At 43.0% G+C, this 16,678-nt stretch overlaps 1 protein-coding gene across 1 annotated transcript in view; it reads right to left on the bottom strand.

Moving 5' to 3' along the window:
- LOC116779991 (transportin-1-like) overlaps positions 1 to 16,678 on the bottom strand; it is a 91,826-nt gene that overhangs the window by 54,017 nt on the left and 21,131 nt on the right. The window contains exon 3 of the mRNA XM_032674496.1: positions 15,568 to 15,717. Within this exon, the coding sequence (XP_032530387.1) occupies positions 15,568 to 15,717 (150 nt within the window). The remainder of the gene's footprint in view (positions 1 to 15,567; positions 15,718 to 16,678) is intronic.

Below are 16,678 nucleotides of genomic sequence, written 5' to 3'. Positions count from 1 at the left end.
TCTTGGAGCCAACTGGCATTGGCTCTGTAGGACATGGGGGAAGCTTCTAGCTGTTTCTCAAAGAAGTCACCCCTGTAGCCCCACCTGCTAGTAAAACCTGGCCATGCAAACCCTTTACAGCATCCTAAAGAGCAGCTATGACTAACAAAGGCCAACTCATATGCTAACAAGGCGGTCTAGGCAGGTAGCAATATTTTTACACCTAGTTAGTATGAAGAGACCCGTGAGTACTGGACCAACCTCACTATTAAGACACAAGCCTACATGGATCCAATACTTAATTACTTCACATAGGAGGGTGAAAAAATACTAAATAGCGACTCTTACTATGTAAGCATACAATTAATCAGTTGGTATGCATCTTCAGAGTTCAAATATGCTTGAATAATCTTTGTAAGGACCACTTGAAGCTCAACAGTAATTGAGTTATGAATTCAAAAATGTTTCCTCAAATCAAACAATAAAATACTCAAAACCAAAATGCTCAAAACACAGCCTGCAACCTGCCACCTCCCCTAGTTGTCACCACCACCAAACCACCCTAAGAGAGCAATCCAAACAGAGCTGTTATATATTCTCCTGAGGGAATTGGCTGATGCAGTTGTCAAGCCACTCTCCTTGATATTTAAAAAGTCATGGCAGTCAGGTGAAGTCCCAGGTGACTGGAAAAGGGGAAATATTATACCCATCTTTAAAAAGGATGGAAAGGAAGACCCAGGGAAGTACTGACCTGTCAGCCTCACCTCTGTGCCTGGGAAGATCCTGGAACAGATCCTCCTAGAAACTATGCTAAGGTACATGGAAGACAGGAAGGTGATTCAAGACAACCAGCACAGCTTCACCAAGGGCAAGTCCTGCGTGACCAACCTAGTGGCCTTCTATGAATAACTACATTAGTGGACAAGGGAAGGTCTACGGACGTTATCTACCTGGACTTCTGTAAAGCCTTTGACATGGTCTCCCATAACATCCTTCTCTCTAAATTGAAGACAGAGATGGATTTGATGGATGGACTGTTCAGTGGACAAGGAAATGGTTGGACAGTCGCATCCAGAGAGTTGTGGTCAACTGCTCAGTGTCATGAGGAACATCAGTGACAAGTGGTGTCCCTCAGGGGTCCATATTGAGACCAGTGCTATTCAATGTCTTCATTAATGACAAAGGGATCGAGTGCACCATCAGCAAGTTTGCAGATGACACCAAGCTGAGTGGTGCAGTTGACACGTCTGAAGGAGGGGATGACATCCAGAGGGACCGAGACAAGCACAAGAAGTGGGCCCATGGGAACTTCATGAGGTTCAATAAGACCAAGTGCAAGGTGCTGCACCTGGGTCGGGGCAACTCCCAGCCTGGGGAATGACCAGATAGAGAGCAGCCCTTCAGAGAAGGACTTGGGAGTGCTGGTGGATGAGAGGTTGGACATGAGCCAGCAGTGTGTGCTTGCAATCCAGAAAGCCAATCATATCCTAGGCTGCATCAAAAGCAGCATGGCCAGCAGGTTGAGGGAGGTGATTCTGCCCCTCTACTCTGCTCTGGTGAGACTCCATCTGGAGTACTGCATCCAGCTCTGGGGGCCCCAGCAATGGAAGGACATCAACCTTTTGGAGTGAAACAGGAACCAGGTCTAAAAGAGTTAAATGAGATATCTTGGCCTGCTAAGAAACCCCAATGCCTGTTTTGCTAGAAGAACATTTTAGGAGCACTGGTTAATATCATGTTCTGTTCTGATCACTGGACCAAAGGTCTTATTATAGAAAGAATAGGAGTAGTACACACACAATAATAAATTAGGTAAACTAGATGTTTGAATAAGATATAGAAGGCCCAGAGCCAGGATTTTGCAAGCTTGAAGAATTCAGGTCACCTAACTGAAGAGGTCAAATTGAGGAAGACGTCCATAGCCACCACCAGAGGGATGAAGGCTTGAGGAGAAGACCCCCACAGTAGAAGACTGCGCATGTCTGGAAAGACTCTGCCCAGAGACTAGTCTACTTATTAATATGTATGTTAAATGATGTAACCATGTATCTAAAGTGTATGAAATAACTTGCTTTTACACTTTCAAGTTGAGTAAGTTTGTCCAGTGTGAGCTGGCTTACTCCCAATGTCAAATAAACAAATACCTTGCTACTTAAAGATAAAAAAAAGTCTCTGAGTAGTTCTTCATACTGGATTTTTCGGATTCAGGAGCGAGTCCAGAGGCCACCAAGTTGATTAGACAGATGGAACACCTCTCCTATGTGGAAAGGCTGGGAGAATTATTGTTCAACCTGGAGAAGACTCCAGGGTGACCTTATAGCAGCCTTCCAGTACCTGAAGGGAGCCTACAAGAGAGCTGGAGAGGGACTTTTTACAAGAGCATGGAGTGACAGGGCAAGAGGCAATGGCTTCAAACTGACAGAGGGCAGGGTTAGATTAGATATTAGGAAGAAATTCTTGACTATGAGAGTGATGAGGCACTGGTACAAGTTACCCAGAGAAGTGGTGGATGCCCCATCCATGGAAGTGTTCAAGGTCAGGCTAGTTGGGGCTCTAAGCCACCAGGTCTAGTGGAAGGTGTTTCTGCCCATGGCAGAGGGGTTGATCTTTTTGGTCCCTTCATACCCAAACCATTCTATGATTCTATGATATTCTTATATACTTCAGTCAGCTCCATTGTACTTCCCCGACAACTTCTTTGATCAATCAATCAAGTACAACTTTCTACAACCATAAATCACTACTGTCCTTAGGGAAACGGAGCATAAATATAGTTCACAGTAACACAAATTCACAAGGGATGAGACAGCAGGAAAAAGCAAAGAGATGCATATTTTCCTCTACTCCAAAGTCCTTAACCCAGATGTCTGGAGAAAGAATCCTATAGAAAGAGTAAAGGATTCTAAAGGAGCAAACACTGGTAGATTATTTGTCCTGGTATCATCTAGGAAAGAGTTCATTTTCTTCTCAGTAGGTGGTACAGTGCTGTATTTTGGATTCAGTATGAGAATAATGCTCATAATACACTGATGTTTTGGTTGTTGCTGAGCAGTGCTTACCCTGAGTCAAGGGATTTTCAGTGTCTCATGCTCTGCCAGTGAGGAGCTGCACAAGAAGCTGGAAGGGAGCACAGCTGGAACAACTGACCCAAACTGGTCAATGGGATATTCCACACTATAGAATGTCATGCTCAGTATATGAACTGGGTGGAGGTGGCTGTGAGGGGTCAGTTGCTGCTCAGGGATGTGCTGGGCATCAGTCAGCAGGTGGTGAGCAACTCTGTTGTTGTTATAGGTTATAAATCCAATAGGGGATTTTTTCTTTCCTACTCCACTGTAAGAAAATGGAGTGAGTGGGGGGAAGGGGATCAATTAACCTTACAAAAGAACCTAGCTGACCAGACCGCATTCCTAAAGGATGGCCCATAAGAGGTTGGGGGGAGAGGGGAGGAGTTTTGGGAGGGGGTGGTTGGTTCTTCTCAGAGGGGAGAGATCAGACTGCGGAGTTCTCTCTCTGGGACAGAGACAGGGTCTGTGTCTGGGCATTTTTGGAGAAAAGGACTGGAAAGCCGGTCTTTCTGGCTTTTCTTCCTGGTGAGGCCTGACCACCGGCCTTGATCAGCTTGCACACTGCCTCGTGACTCCAGCCGGGACCTACTGGGTTTTTCATCAGAGAGTTGTGTGTTTGCTGGGAGAGAAGCAAGGAGCCTTGAAACACCATCATCTGAGAACAACAGTGAGTCCCGTGGGGGGTGGACTGTTTTTCCTTCTGCCTTTCTTCCATTGGGGGAAGGGTCTCTGTTTTCTTTTTCAGCTTCTCTGGCGATCCGAGACCATCCCCCAGACCCCCCTCCCACGCGGTGACTGCCAGAGCCCAACAGTGCCCCCTGCAGACCACCACTGCGTACTGCAAGCTCTGTACCTCCAGCAATCCAACAGTGCCCCCTGCAGGTCAACACAGAGTACTACAGGCTCTGCACCTCCAGTGATCCAACAGTGCCCCCTGCCAACCGTGATTAGAGCTGTGCTAAAGACAGAGAAGTATTCAGACCTTTTTTTTTTGTTCTTTTGTTTGAAGGGGACTTTTGGGTACAGGACTATTGTCTAGTTATTTTTTTTGTGTTCTGTTACTGTTCTTGCCAACATACATATATCTTTTAATAAAGGGTTGTTATTTCTTGGGGTTTTTTCCACACTTCCTCGATTAAAGCCCCCTTAATTTTGAATTTACAATTGCTGAGAGAGAGGAGTTTGGTTTGTCTCATAACTCATCCTCTTTAGCAAACATTCCAGTCTCTTTAAACTGAGATAATTGTGCATCGCTTGTTTCTCTTAGCTTCTGTTACTCTCTCTCCCTCTCATGACAATTATTATAAGTATTATTAGTATATATTTATTATTAATATTACATTGATGCCTTAGAATTTTTAAGATCTTTAGTAAATATGGATTTTAGTATAGCTGTAAAGTTTCTCACACTTTAGAATAGTAGTTGACAGTTACCAAACCTATTCTTATGCTTCATATCAAATTTTCTAAATTCTTTAGGTTTGTTTAATGTTCTTCTCAAGGAAAGGGACTCTTGCAAGCACATCTTATTTAAGACATATGCACCTGGACTGGAACAAAAGGATATCATTGTAGCCAAAGCAACCTTGAAGGTCCAGATGACCCTGAGTGGTCTGGGGTGCAGGTTTCAAACCTGTAGTTGTCATCAATATTTTGTTTCAATGAATATGTATAAAGTAAGTGAGAATATCTAATGAATATGTAAACAGTATGTCTAATAAAAAGCCCTGTCTATCTGTCATTTGGCACATTCAGTTAGAGGAGCTATCCTCCAAGTGTCCAGTGCACTGAATAAAGAATCCCTGCTTTTTAATAACTACAAATTGGTGTTAAGGAGTTTGGTTTTGCTGCTTTTTGGTATCATTTTTGGCAACCCAGATGGGACCCTCTGCCTGATCTGCCGTGGATCCAAGGGATCTCTGGATCTTCACTCCAGCACCAGGACTTTCCTGGAGAAGACCACAGATCCCCGGACCAGTCTGGGACGGGGGTAACATCCCATTCGATAATAAAGCATTCTTTTTGGAAATTCTGCCCATATAAGACGTGGATCTTCTAGCGCATTGGGTGGGTTATTTGGTATTCAAGAATTTGGTTTCTGGTTTTCTTTTATTGATCAATAATTATTTTGTATTTGTTTCTGTATTGTAACATTTTGGGTCTACATTTCAGAGATGGGTAGTGGACAATCTAAAGGGAGTACTTTGAAAAAGTCCCCACTTGGTTGCATTTTGTGACACTGGAGGAAGATTGGCAGACCCCCTGGGGAACAGCTACCAGGGAGAATTGAATTAAGTACTGTAATCAAAGGTAGCCATTATATAAGCTAGACTCTGGAGAAAAGTGGTCACAAAATGGAACATTAAAATACAATACATTGTTACAGTTAATGTTTTCAAGACGGGAACAGAAGCGGGATGAGGTTATGTATACTGATAAGTTTTTCACGTTGTGGAACCATCTGGAAAGGCAGAAAGATTGTGGTGTGAATCCAGCCTCCTCAGATCCCTTAGTGTTAGCCCTTGAAAAGGAGAATCATGGGAAAGGGTTAAAGCACTATTGTTTAATGTGTAGCATAGGAAAAATTTGTTCTAAACATCTCCCTGATAAGGAGGATGACTTAAATCTTATGGTTAGCCCAACTCGCAGGATGGGTGGGGGAACAGATAATCAAGCTGTAGAAACATTGGACACATTTGGGATTGGATGGATGGTATTATAAAATGTAACCTCTCGGGCACAGGGGTGTGAGCGTCTTGTAACATCTTTTGCCTTGGCATAATAAAGATAAGAAAGGGTTTATTATGCCAAGGCAAAAGATGTTATAAGACACGCGCACCCCTGTGGCCTTTACTCTGGACCGCCCCAGGTCCACCCCCTGGAAATGGGTCTGGGGTGTATTTTGGGACCCTCTGTTCATCCCATCTTCACAATCATCAGAGCACAAAAGGTACATAGTTAGACAGTTTTTGACCGTGTTCTGTGGTTTAGGCCCTGATATGCTGTTCTGCCAACAATCTAGGCCTTGCCTTGACAAAAGACTAAACATTTCTGCTGTATTCAGGGGTAGGAGTGATATAGGGAGCATAGAATGGGGTAAGAGGGTTAAGGAATTTGTAAACTAAGGGTGCTAGAGGCAAAGGGACAAGGGACAAGGGAGGGAGGGTTGCTGCTTTTAAAATCTACTTATAAAACTTACAAGTATTAGAAAAATAAAAACCATTAAGGGCTTAAGGCATCACCTCCTTCATAAGAAGTAAAATTCCTGGGAATTTGGTGGAAGGGAAGAATGGTTTGTATTCCCCCAGACACACTTACCTGCCTAGACCAACTTAAAACACCAGAGAATAAAAAGGATTTACAGCATGCTTTAGGCCTGCTGATTTTTTGGAGAAAACATCCCCGATTTTTCAATAATTGCACGGTCCTTACATGATTTGTTGTGGAAAAAAGTAAGGTGGAATTGGACCCCCCCTTCACGATGAAGCCCTACAACTCCCGATTTTTGAGGTCAACACATATCACTCACCAGGCCCCATACACCCTACCGATCCAGTACAAATTGAGTGGGGATTTGCAAGCTCTGGACTGTCCATACACTTATGGCAGAAAGGACCTGATGTTCCCACCAGGCCTATAGGGTTTTATTCATGCAGTTTCAAAGATGCTGAAAAACGATATTCTACCTGGGAAAAGGGTTTATTTGTGGTGAGTACTGCTTTTCATGAAACAGGAAAAATTGTCCGTCAGCAATCTCTAATTTTAAGGGGACCCTTTAAGGTTGTCAAGCCTGTTTTGACAGGAACCCCACCCCCTGAAAGGGCGGTCGAGCGAGCTACTGTTCGGAAATGGTATGCTCAAATTGAACAATATTGCACCATTTTTCAGGTACCCGAAGGAGCTTGCAAAAATCTTCCCTTACAAGATGAGGTAACTTTAAATAGCACAGCTGATTCTCCACCTTCTGTGATTCAAATTGCACCCCCATACTCAGAGCAATTGCAAAATGTGTGGTTTACTGATGCCTCAGCTAAGCAGGAAGGTAAAGTTTGGAAATATCGTGCTGTAGCTTTACAGGTACATACAGATCAACACGGCCAAGTCAGGGCACTTTCTGAGCCCTTTCTAATAACTAATGGTGTGAAACAAGGTTGCTTTCTCGCACCAACCCTATTCACAGTCTTTTTCAACATGATGCTCCAAAGGGTCACGGCAGACCTCGAGGATCAGGACGGTATCTACATTTGATACCATACTGATGGAAACCTTTTCAACCTAAGGTGACTGAAGACCCACACTAAGACTTTAAACCATCTTATCCGGGAGCTGCTCTATGCTGATGACACCGCCCTTGTCACTCACACAGAAGCAGTTCTGCAGCATTTAACATCCTGCTTTGCAGACGCTGTTGAGCTCTTTGGGCTGGAAGTCAGTTTAAAGAAAACAGAAGTTCTCCATCAACTAGCACCTCAGGAAGTCTTCCATCATCCCCATATCAGCATTGGCGAATCAGTGCTCAAATCAGTCCAGCAGTTTAATTACCTAGGTAGCCTCATCTCCTCGGACGGTAAGATTGATGGAGAGATAGACAACAGGTTAGCAAAGGCATATAGTGCCTTCAGAAAGCTTCATAAAAGAGTTTATGAACTCTTTTATGTTCATAAACATAAGTACCAAGATCAGTGTTTACAGAGCCATAGTGCTGTCTACTCTCTTATATGGATCTGAATCATGGGTCATCGACCGCCACCACCTGCGACTGCTAGAACGCTTCCATCAACGCTGTCTTCGCACAATCCTAAACATCCACTGGTCAGATTATGTGACCAATACATCTGTTCTAGAACAAGCAGCAGTCACAAGTATTGAGGCCATGTTGCTGAGAACACAGCTGCGCTGGGCAGGGCACGTCTCAAGGATGAAGGACCACCGCCTCCCTAAGATCTTGCTTTATGGTGAACTTGCCACCGGTTGCTGCATGAGAGGAGCCCCAAAGAGGAGATACAAGGACTCCCTGAAACAACATCTCAGCCTTGGTCATATTGATCAACATAACTGGTCTACTCTGGCCTCCAACCGGGAGGTCTGGAGACACACTATCTATAACGCTGCTGATGCCTTTGAGAAAGCACGCAGGATCACTCTTGAGGAGAAAAGGCAACGCAGAAAGAATCGTGCCTTGCAGAATTTACCACCTAAGGAGTCTTTCTGTTGTGCCTTTTGCAATCGGACATGCCTGTCTCGTATTGGCCTTTTTAGCCACCAGCATGTTTGTGACAAACATGGGTAGAGACCTTTCCCAAATCTTCGTTTCCGAAGCCCAGTCATGATGATGACAGGAGACAAAATAGTAACCGAAGGAGAAGGCAGTGCACTGGTAGGAGAATTAGTAGCAGTTTGGAGTGTATTTAACCATGAAGCTGAAACCTCTGACTCTGTATATGTTTACACTGATTCTTTTGCTGTGTTCAAAGGGTGTACTGAGTGGTTCCACTTCTGGGACAAAAATTACTGGGAAGTGAATAGAGTTCCTGTTTGGCAAAGAGAAATGGCAAGAAATTCTTGTTATGGCAAAGAAAGGGAATTTTTTAGTCGGATGGGTAACCTCTTACCAGGAAAATGAAACTGCAGCTAGCCACTGGAACAACAGAGTAGATGAACTGGCCAGATTAGCCCCTCTAAGTGTAAAAACTCCCACAGAGAACTGGGACAGATTGTTAGAGTGGTTGCACTTAAAACGACAGCACACAGGGGCACAAGACCTATACAGAGAAGCAGGAAGCAGGGGATGGTCAGTAATTCGAGAGATGTGCCGCACCTGCATATCCTCATGTGAACAGTGCTGAACCCAACTCGAGCGTCACCCTTTAGAACAATCCCTGTTACATATCAGAGACAGAAAAGGGCTGTGGCAGATAGACTATATTGGACCCTTTCGAAAGTCTGAGGGAAAACTATGTGTTAGTGGGAGTGGAAGTTAGGTCAGGATTAGTGCAAGCAGAAGCTTTCCCTCGGGCAACCAGTACAAACGCTCTAGAAGTTCTTAAAATGTGGTTCAGTTTTTTCCCAAAACCTGTATCTATCCAATCAGACAACAGGTCACACTTCACAGTTGCCATCATCCAGGAGTGGGTCAAGGAAGAAGGAATCCAGTGGATATTTCACACACCATATTATCCACAAGCAAATGGCATAGTGGAAAGAACAAATAGCCTGCTTAAACGATTTCTAAAACCTCCGAAATCCAATTGGACTGAAGGACTATGGGATGCTGTAAAAATGGTGAATGACCAATGGGGAGTAAATGGCTGTCCTAGACTCACGGTTTTTTATCCACAGCCTCCCTCTCTGATACCAGTAACAGTAAAGCCTGAGAGTAATCAAAAACCCTCTCACCTTCCCAGACAACCTGTATTAGCGGAACTACCTTCTGTAGGACCTGTACCAATGGTACTTGCCACTCCCTTAAACATATACACCTGGAAAGCAAAAGATGCTTATGGCGAAGAACACAAAATAAGCTCTCGGTGAATTGTTCCTACAGTTTAATGTTGGGCCTAAAAGGGGTCAGACAGACCTTTTCTTTTACAGGTAACTGTTCAATGGAGAAAAGTATTCAGAACTGTGAATGAATAACCTCAGATTTGGACTATGGTTCAGTTTACTGGTAACTGTACTTATAATTTGTTAGTTATGTTTGTATGGTTATTTACCTTGTACATGTGCTCAGCCTCCAAGTTAACAATCTTCAATCAGCCACAGTAAGAGACAGTTTCCAGGCAAACCTTCAAACTAGGCTCGAAAACATTCCCACAGATTCCTCTCCTGAAACAATCTGGTTTCATATTAAAAACAGCATCCTGCATTCCTCTGAAGAATCCTTAGGGTTCTCCCTCAAGAAGAACAAGGACTGGTTCAACGAAAACAACCAAGAAATCCAAGACTTGTTGAGGAAGAAGAGAACCGCCCACCAAGCACACCTTGCACTGCCATCCTGTCATGTAAGAAAAACAGCCTTTTGTCTCGCATGCAGCAAGCTCCAACAGAAACTCCGTGATATCCAGAACAAATGGTGGATCGATCTAGCTGAAAAAACTCAATTATGCGCAGATACAGGTGATCACAAAGGTTTCTGTGAGGCCTTGAAAACAGCATACGGGCCTACATACCACGTCCAAAGTCCTCTACTCAGCGCTGATGGTCAAACCCTTCTAACAGATAAAACCTCCATTCTGAATCGATGGTCTGAACACTTTCAGACTCTTTTCAGTACCAACCGTGTAGTCCAAGATTCAGCAATTCAGTCCATCACACAACAACCAGTAAAGTATGAATTGGATACTGCCCCCACTTTAGGAGAAACCCTCAAGGCCATACAGCAGGTAAAAATCGGCAAGGCAGCTGGGGTTGATGGAATTCCACCTGAAGTCTGGAAACATGGGGGCCTTGCACTCCACACCAAATTTCACGAGTTTGTGGTGCGCTGTTGGGAGCTCGGTGAACTACCATCAGACCTTCATGATGCTGTCATCATCACTTTGTATAAGAAGAAAGGTACTAAATCAGATTGCTCAAACTATCGTGGTATTACTCTGTTCTCCATTGCTGGCAAAATCCTGGCAAGAATACTCTTGAACAGACTAATACCCACTATAGCAGAAGGAATTCTACCTGAAAGTCAGTGTGGTTTCAGAGTCAACAGGAGCACCACAGACATGGTATTTGTCCTCAGACAACTGCAAGAGAAGTGTAGGGAACAGAACAAAGATCTCTATGTAACCTTTGTCGACCTCACCAAGGCTTTTGATACTGTGAGCAGAAAAGGTCTCTGGCAGATTTTGGAACGTTTAGGTTGTCCCTCCAAGTTCCTTAAAATGATCATCTCACTCCATGAGGATCAGCACGGCCAAGTCAGATATGGCAACACACTTTCTGAGCCCTTTTTAATTAAGAATGGTGTGAAACAAGGTTGCGTTCTCGCTCCTACCCTATTCACCGTCTTCTTTAGCATGATGCTCCAAAGGGCCACAGCAGACCTCAATGATCAGGACGGTATCTACATTCGATACAGTACTGATGGAAGTCTATTCAATCTGAGGCAACTGAAGGTCCACACCAAGACCTTAAACCATCTTGTCCGGGAGCTGCTTTATGCTGATGACACCGCCCTTGTTGCCCACACAGAGGCAGCCCTGCAGCGTTTAACATCCTGCTTTGCAGACGCTGCTGAGCTCTTTGGGCTGGAAGTCAGCTTAAAGAAGACAGAGGTCCTCCATCAACCTGCACCTCAGGAAGTCCCCCATCATCCCCACATCACCATTGGCCAATCAGAGCTCAAATCAGTCCAACAGTTTAATTACCTTGGTAGCCTCATCTCCTCAGATGGTAAGATCGACGGAGAGATAGACAACAGGTTAGCTAAGGCATATAATGCTTTTCGAAAACTCCACAAAAGAGTATGGCGTAATAAACACTTAAAGAAAAGCACCAAGATCAGTGTTTACAAAGCCATAGTGTTGTCTACTCTCCTATACGGCTCCGAATCATGGGTCATCTACCGCCACCACCTGCGTCTCCTAGAACGCTTCCATCAGCGTTGCCTCCGTACAATCCTTAACATCCGCTGGTCAGATTATGTGACCAATACATCTGTACTAGAGCAAGCAGTTGTCACTAGTATTGAGGTCATGTTACTGAGAACGCAGCTGCAATGGGCAGGGCACGTCTCAAGGATGAAGGACCACCGCCTCCCTAAGATCCTGCTCTATGGTGAACTTGCCACTGGTTGCCGCATGAGAGGAGCCCTGAAGAAAAGATACAAGGACTCCCTGAAACAACACCTCAGCCTTGGCCATATTGATCACCATAACTGGTCTACTCTGGCCTCCAATCGGGAGGCCTGGAGACACACCATCTATAACGCAGCTGTCTCCTTTGAGAACTCACACAGGATCACTCTCGAGGAAGAAAGGCAACGCAGAAAGAACCGTATCCTGCAAAATACACCATCTAAGGAGTCTTTCTGCTGCGCCTTTTGCAATCGGATGTGTCTGTCACGTATTGGCCTCATAAGCCACCAGCGTGCCTGCAGCAAATGTGGATAGTGCCTTCCCAAATCTTCGTTCGCGAAGCCTAGCCATGAATGACATGTGCTCAGTAGAATAGACTGTTAAAAGTGAAAATCAAAGGAACCTCACCTGGGAACTAGTCAAAGTGTTTGCAAAAATATGGAATCATACCGATCAGGGTATATGTGTAACTTTACCCGAGTCTGCTGAACAAGGATTGTGATTTTTTATGGTACCATTGAATTTATCTTTTGTTTTTAACATGGCTAGTGTGACAGACCCATTACCCCTACCTGAAAAGTGGACAAACAAGACCAATGGAGCCCAAATACTCTGGAAAGGTATTCCTATAGTGCATGGCCTTTACCAAACTTACACCCCACCTCCTAATATAACTCAGGACTGGATGTCACACTGCAAATATTGTAAAACTATATGTCCAAAGGTAAATGTAACCATCTTATCTCAAATTGAATTCCCTCACCCATCTATTACATCAAGTAGAGGTGAATTTAAACCTGGAATGATAACCTTTGGGGAATATAATGCTAGACAACCCTGCCTTATTTACTCATGGGACCCACTCTTTGACCCATTATACACGCCAGATGTATAAGAAAGTAAATATGCCACAGTTTTTAGTCCTTCCTGGTGTGTACAACTTCCTAATACAAGAAATATAACTCCAATTAACTGGAAAAACTTAATGTGGGCATGGTCTGTACAAGCATTTTTTGAATCCAAATTTACAGAACCCAAATTTACTGTGCCTCAAGTAGAAGATAGTCCTTTATTCAATTGTTCAAAGGTTATAACATGCAAAGAAGGACCAGGAGATCCTCCAAAAACGTGGGTTTTGCTTAGAATTAGAACACTGATAAGGGACATGAGTACTTGTTGGAGATACCCCTCTAAAGGTTGGAGAAATCAGGATGAATCCTGTGACTCAACCTACAAATATCTTCTTAATCACAGCAGTTTTTAATAGTGCTATATTGCTATAGATGCTTCAATACTGCTATGATGCTTTCATGGTGCTGTATTGCTATAGAATGATAACAAACACTCAAAACGGCAACACACTCTTGAAACAAAATTGTTCCAAAGTAAACCCTACATATATATGTTTACAAACACCAATTATTCAGTGTAGTTTCACTCTAATCCACCCCAAGGGATTTATTAATAAGAACTTGGGTTACCCTCCCCTTCTGGGGCAGGTTGCAACACCTAGAAATAAGTAAAAAGCCATGTTATGGAAGAGGTGTACTAAAATACAGTATTTAGGAAATCAGAAAAACATTCAACAAAAACAGTTGTAGCTGATATTCTGATTGCCACACTTTATCTACTGTTTTCTGAAAGAAGCTATTTAAAAAACATAAACTCATTATGTTAATGTATGTAACATCTGGTGTAATGATTCCCTGAAGAGGTGTGCATTTGGGGGAGCAAAGAGGAAATCAGCTAACAGAAGTGTTTCACTGATGTAAGTGGAGTGCTGAAATAGTTCTGAAGTCATTATTCCTGGTTTTAGGTATAAAAATTGGCAGTAAGCTGAATTTTAGTAGATTCAAGTAAACTTATGTTCAGTCACATTTAAAGAGATACGAGCTGAATTGCTAAATCAGTTTTAAGAGAACAGGAAGGAAAAATATATTTGTGTCTTCACACAGAAGATTAATATCAGAATCAAAACATGGCGTAGTTGTGATAATTATCAGAAGCAAACAGTTTTAGGAGTTTAATAACTCTCACTAGTGCAGCTCTCACTTGTATCAGTAACATTTTCAGTGTGCAAAAGACAGCAATAAGAGTAAACTATGAGAAATAAATAACCTGCTTTTATTATAAGCAAATGAATTTAGTAGGAAGATGGAAGGGAGTGGGTTTTTGGTTTTTTTTAACCAAGAGGTTTTTTAGGCGTACCGCAGAGGCTGTAAGGTGGATGGTCCTGTCTGGACCTGACGTCAGGGAACCTTTCACAGTCGGGAATAGAGAAAACGCATAAATAAAGATGTATCCTCTCTGCCATGTGGCAGCCTATTGTGTACAGGGGGACCCCTCTGTACAGGTCCAGGGTGGTTGTATCAGGGGTTACTTACACTGATACTTTTGGTCTGTGTTCGACCCAGCCACCTGTAAAAGTTTTGTTATTTCCCTGCCAAGTTATGAGAAAACAAGCACTGATAAAACAGGAACTTTGTCCTTGAAGGGAGTTTTTGTATAAACTATATTTAATTGGTGTTCTGTGATTGGTTAATTCTTCTCCAAGGTCACTTGAAGGAGAAATTGAAGACTATAGTGATGAAGGACACCCCCAGACTCATTTGGAAAAGACCCCCCTGAGTGCAGTACGCAGGTGCAGGGAAAGCCACGCGTGCGCAGAAGAGATGCACTTACGTAACCAAGGGGGTGGGACTGAGGGCCTCTGGTTGGGCGGTGATGGCCACACCTGCCTAGGTATAGTATAGTATGGCCAGTCTTCGCGAACGAAGATTTGGGAAAGGTCTTTACCCTTCGAGCCTGCGCAGTGGATTTTTTAGGTGAGACACAGCATGCGCTGAGCTGAGCCCACCCTTTAATCCTAAGGTTCATCTGCCGGGGTGGCAGATCTGCTTGGATGGTGGCAGTGAGGTCCTCAGGACGTGGGTTTGTTTCGAGTGACCTTCTCTTAGATGGATGGCCTTACAGGGCTGACGAGCTCCATCTGCCCGGAGGACTTCCCTGACCGGGAATCGAACCCGGGTCGCGGCGGTGAAAGCGCTGCATCCTAACCACTAGACCACCAGGGGGCCCCTGCCTAGGTAAAGGTCACTCAATTGTATAAAAGCAGATAGCGCTTTCTTGGAGAGGAGCAAGCTTCACATCAAGGATAACGTTGCCTTTGGCGGGGGACGCCTGCCAATTTGTGAACTTACTGACTTTCCAAGGATGCAGCTTCTGTTATTGGTAATTATAGGCATTCTAGGCCAGTGAGATAACTTTATGGGCAACAGCTGGGTGACTGGGGGAGGTCGTGCTAGGGGCTTATTTCTCTCCTCCTTCCTCTGTTTTGGGTTTGTTCATTTTGTTGGCCACCTCTTGGTAATAAATATCAGTTTTGTTGAGCTTCCAATGGTGTCATGGTTTCAAGATTTCAGTATGCTCAAATCCTCCCTAATACAGGGGTACTTCACAATCAATCAAGGGAAAGGGTAACACCCCCTCCTGGGTCAGAAAACTTACCTTTTAAGGTAAAAAAATGGCAGTCAATGAATAGGTAACAGTTTATGTAACCGAAAGAATACAAAAGGCGTGATTTTCAAACGGTTGGTGTGCTTCCAGACCCGAGTGGCCTTGGAACACACAGTGCGTTGCAATAAAAAGCTTCTCTACACATTTTCCTTGTCCTACAGGTATTTTTGCTGTCTTTAAAATCTAAAGGAAGGATTTTTCCAACATAAACTTACCTACAGTAGCTCTAATTAAGGGGGAGGAATCACCAATGTTGTTCAAACATTCACTTTTAATGAAGTCGGTTACCCCGTTTGGAAAGTTGTGAAAATGTGCTTTAACATTATTCTTCAAGATGAGACCACTCAAGGAACGTGTTGGTTCATCTGCAACAGAAAATAATTACATTTATAACTTTGATCAGCTCATAGGATAAAGTGAATTTCCAGAACAATGGAACAAGATCAAAGCTTACAATGATAGATATTAATCTTTATTTCCTTATCTCTCTTTCCAAATACACCCATCAATTTACATAGTAAAGTTTTTTAGTTTCAGAGTTCACTCATGAGCAGATTCATGTTTAGTTCTTCAACCAAGGGCATGAGTAACTTGGTATTACTTTTGAAACATGTTGAAAGTGAGATGTGGATGTTCTACATAGAAAGGATTAGTTTATAGTATAAGAAAATTTAAATTTACAGTTTACAGCAATCCTAATCAGCACATGAAGCTAATTTTAATCAGCATTTTAGCCTTTGGTCAGTTGCGCACCCCCAGCCCACTCACTGGTGAGTTGGTATAAGTAGAAAAGGCCTTGGCCCTGTGTAAGCTCTGCTCAGTAATAATAAAAACATCTCTATTATCATCACTGTCTCCAGCACAAATCCAAAACACAGTCCCATATTGTGAAGAAAATTAACTCTACCTCAGCCAAAACCAGAAAAGAAAACCTGATTTTGGCAAAAAGTAAGGATGTTCAAAGTTCATTTGCACAATTTACACACATATCTGTTCTAGGCCTTCAAAATAATTAACATCCCAAAAGAAATATAAGCAAAATAAGAGATATAACTTTCAAATATAAAGTATTTTAAAACTAAAAGTTACTGCATCATAACACAAGGACTCTTAGCATACTCATGATGATTGACTGAGGGTCATTAAAAATACTTTCTTTTGTAATCAATGCTAGTTGAACAGAAATGACACTTTTCAAAAGAGGGGCTATTGCTAAAATTAATTTTAATCAACTGATTATGAGTTCCCAAACCAGAATGCTGTATATAAGCATAAAAACAAGATTAAAAAGTATATTTCACTCTTCCTAAAGAAGCATTAATTTTC

This window comes from Chiroxiphia lanceolata, chromosome W (genome assembly GCF_009829145.1).
Source record: "Chiroxiphia lanceolata isolate bChiLan1 chromosome W, bChiLan1.pri, whole genome shotgun sequence".
NCBI lineage: Eukaryota > Metazoa > Chordata > Aves > Passeriformes > Pipridae > Chiroxiphia > Chiroxiphia lanceolata.
This window is presented reverse-complemented; position numbering and strand designations above follow the sequence as displayed.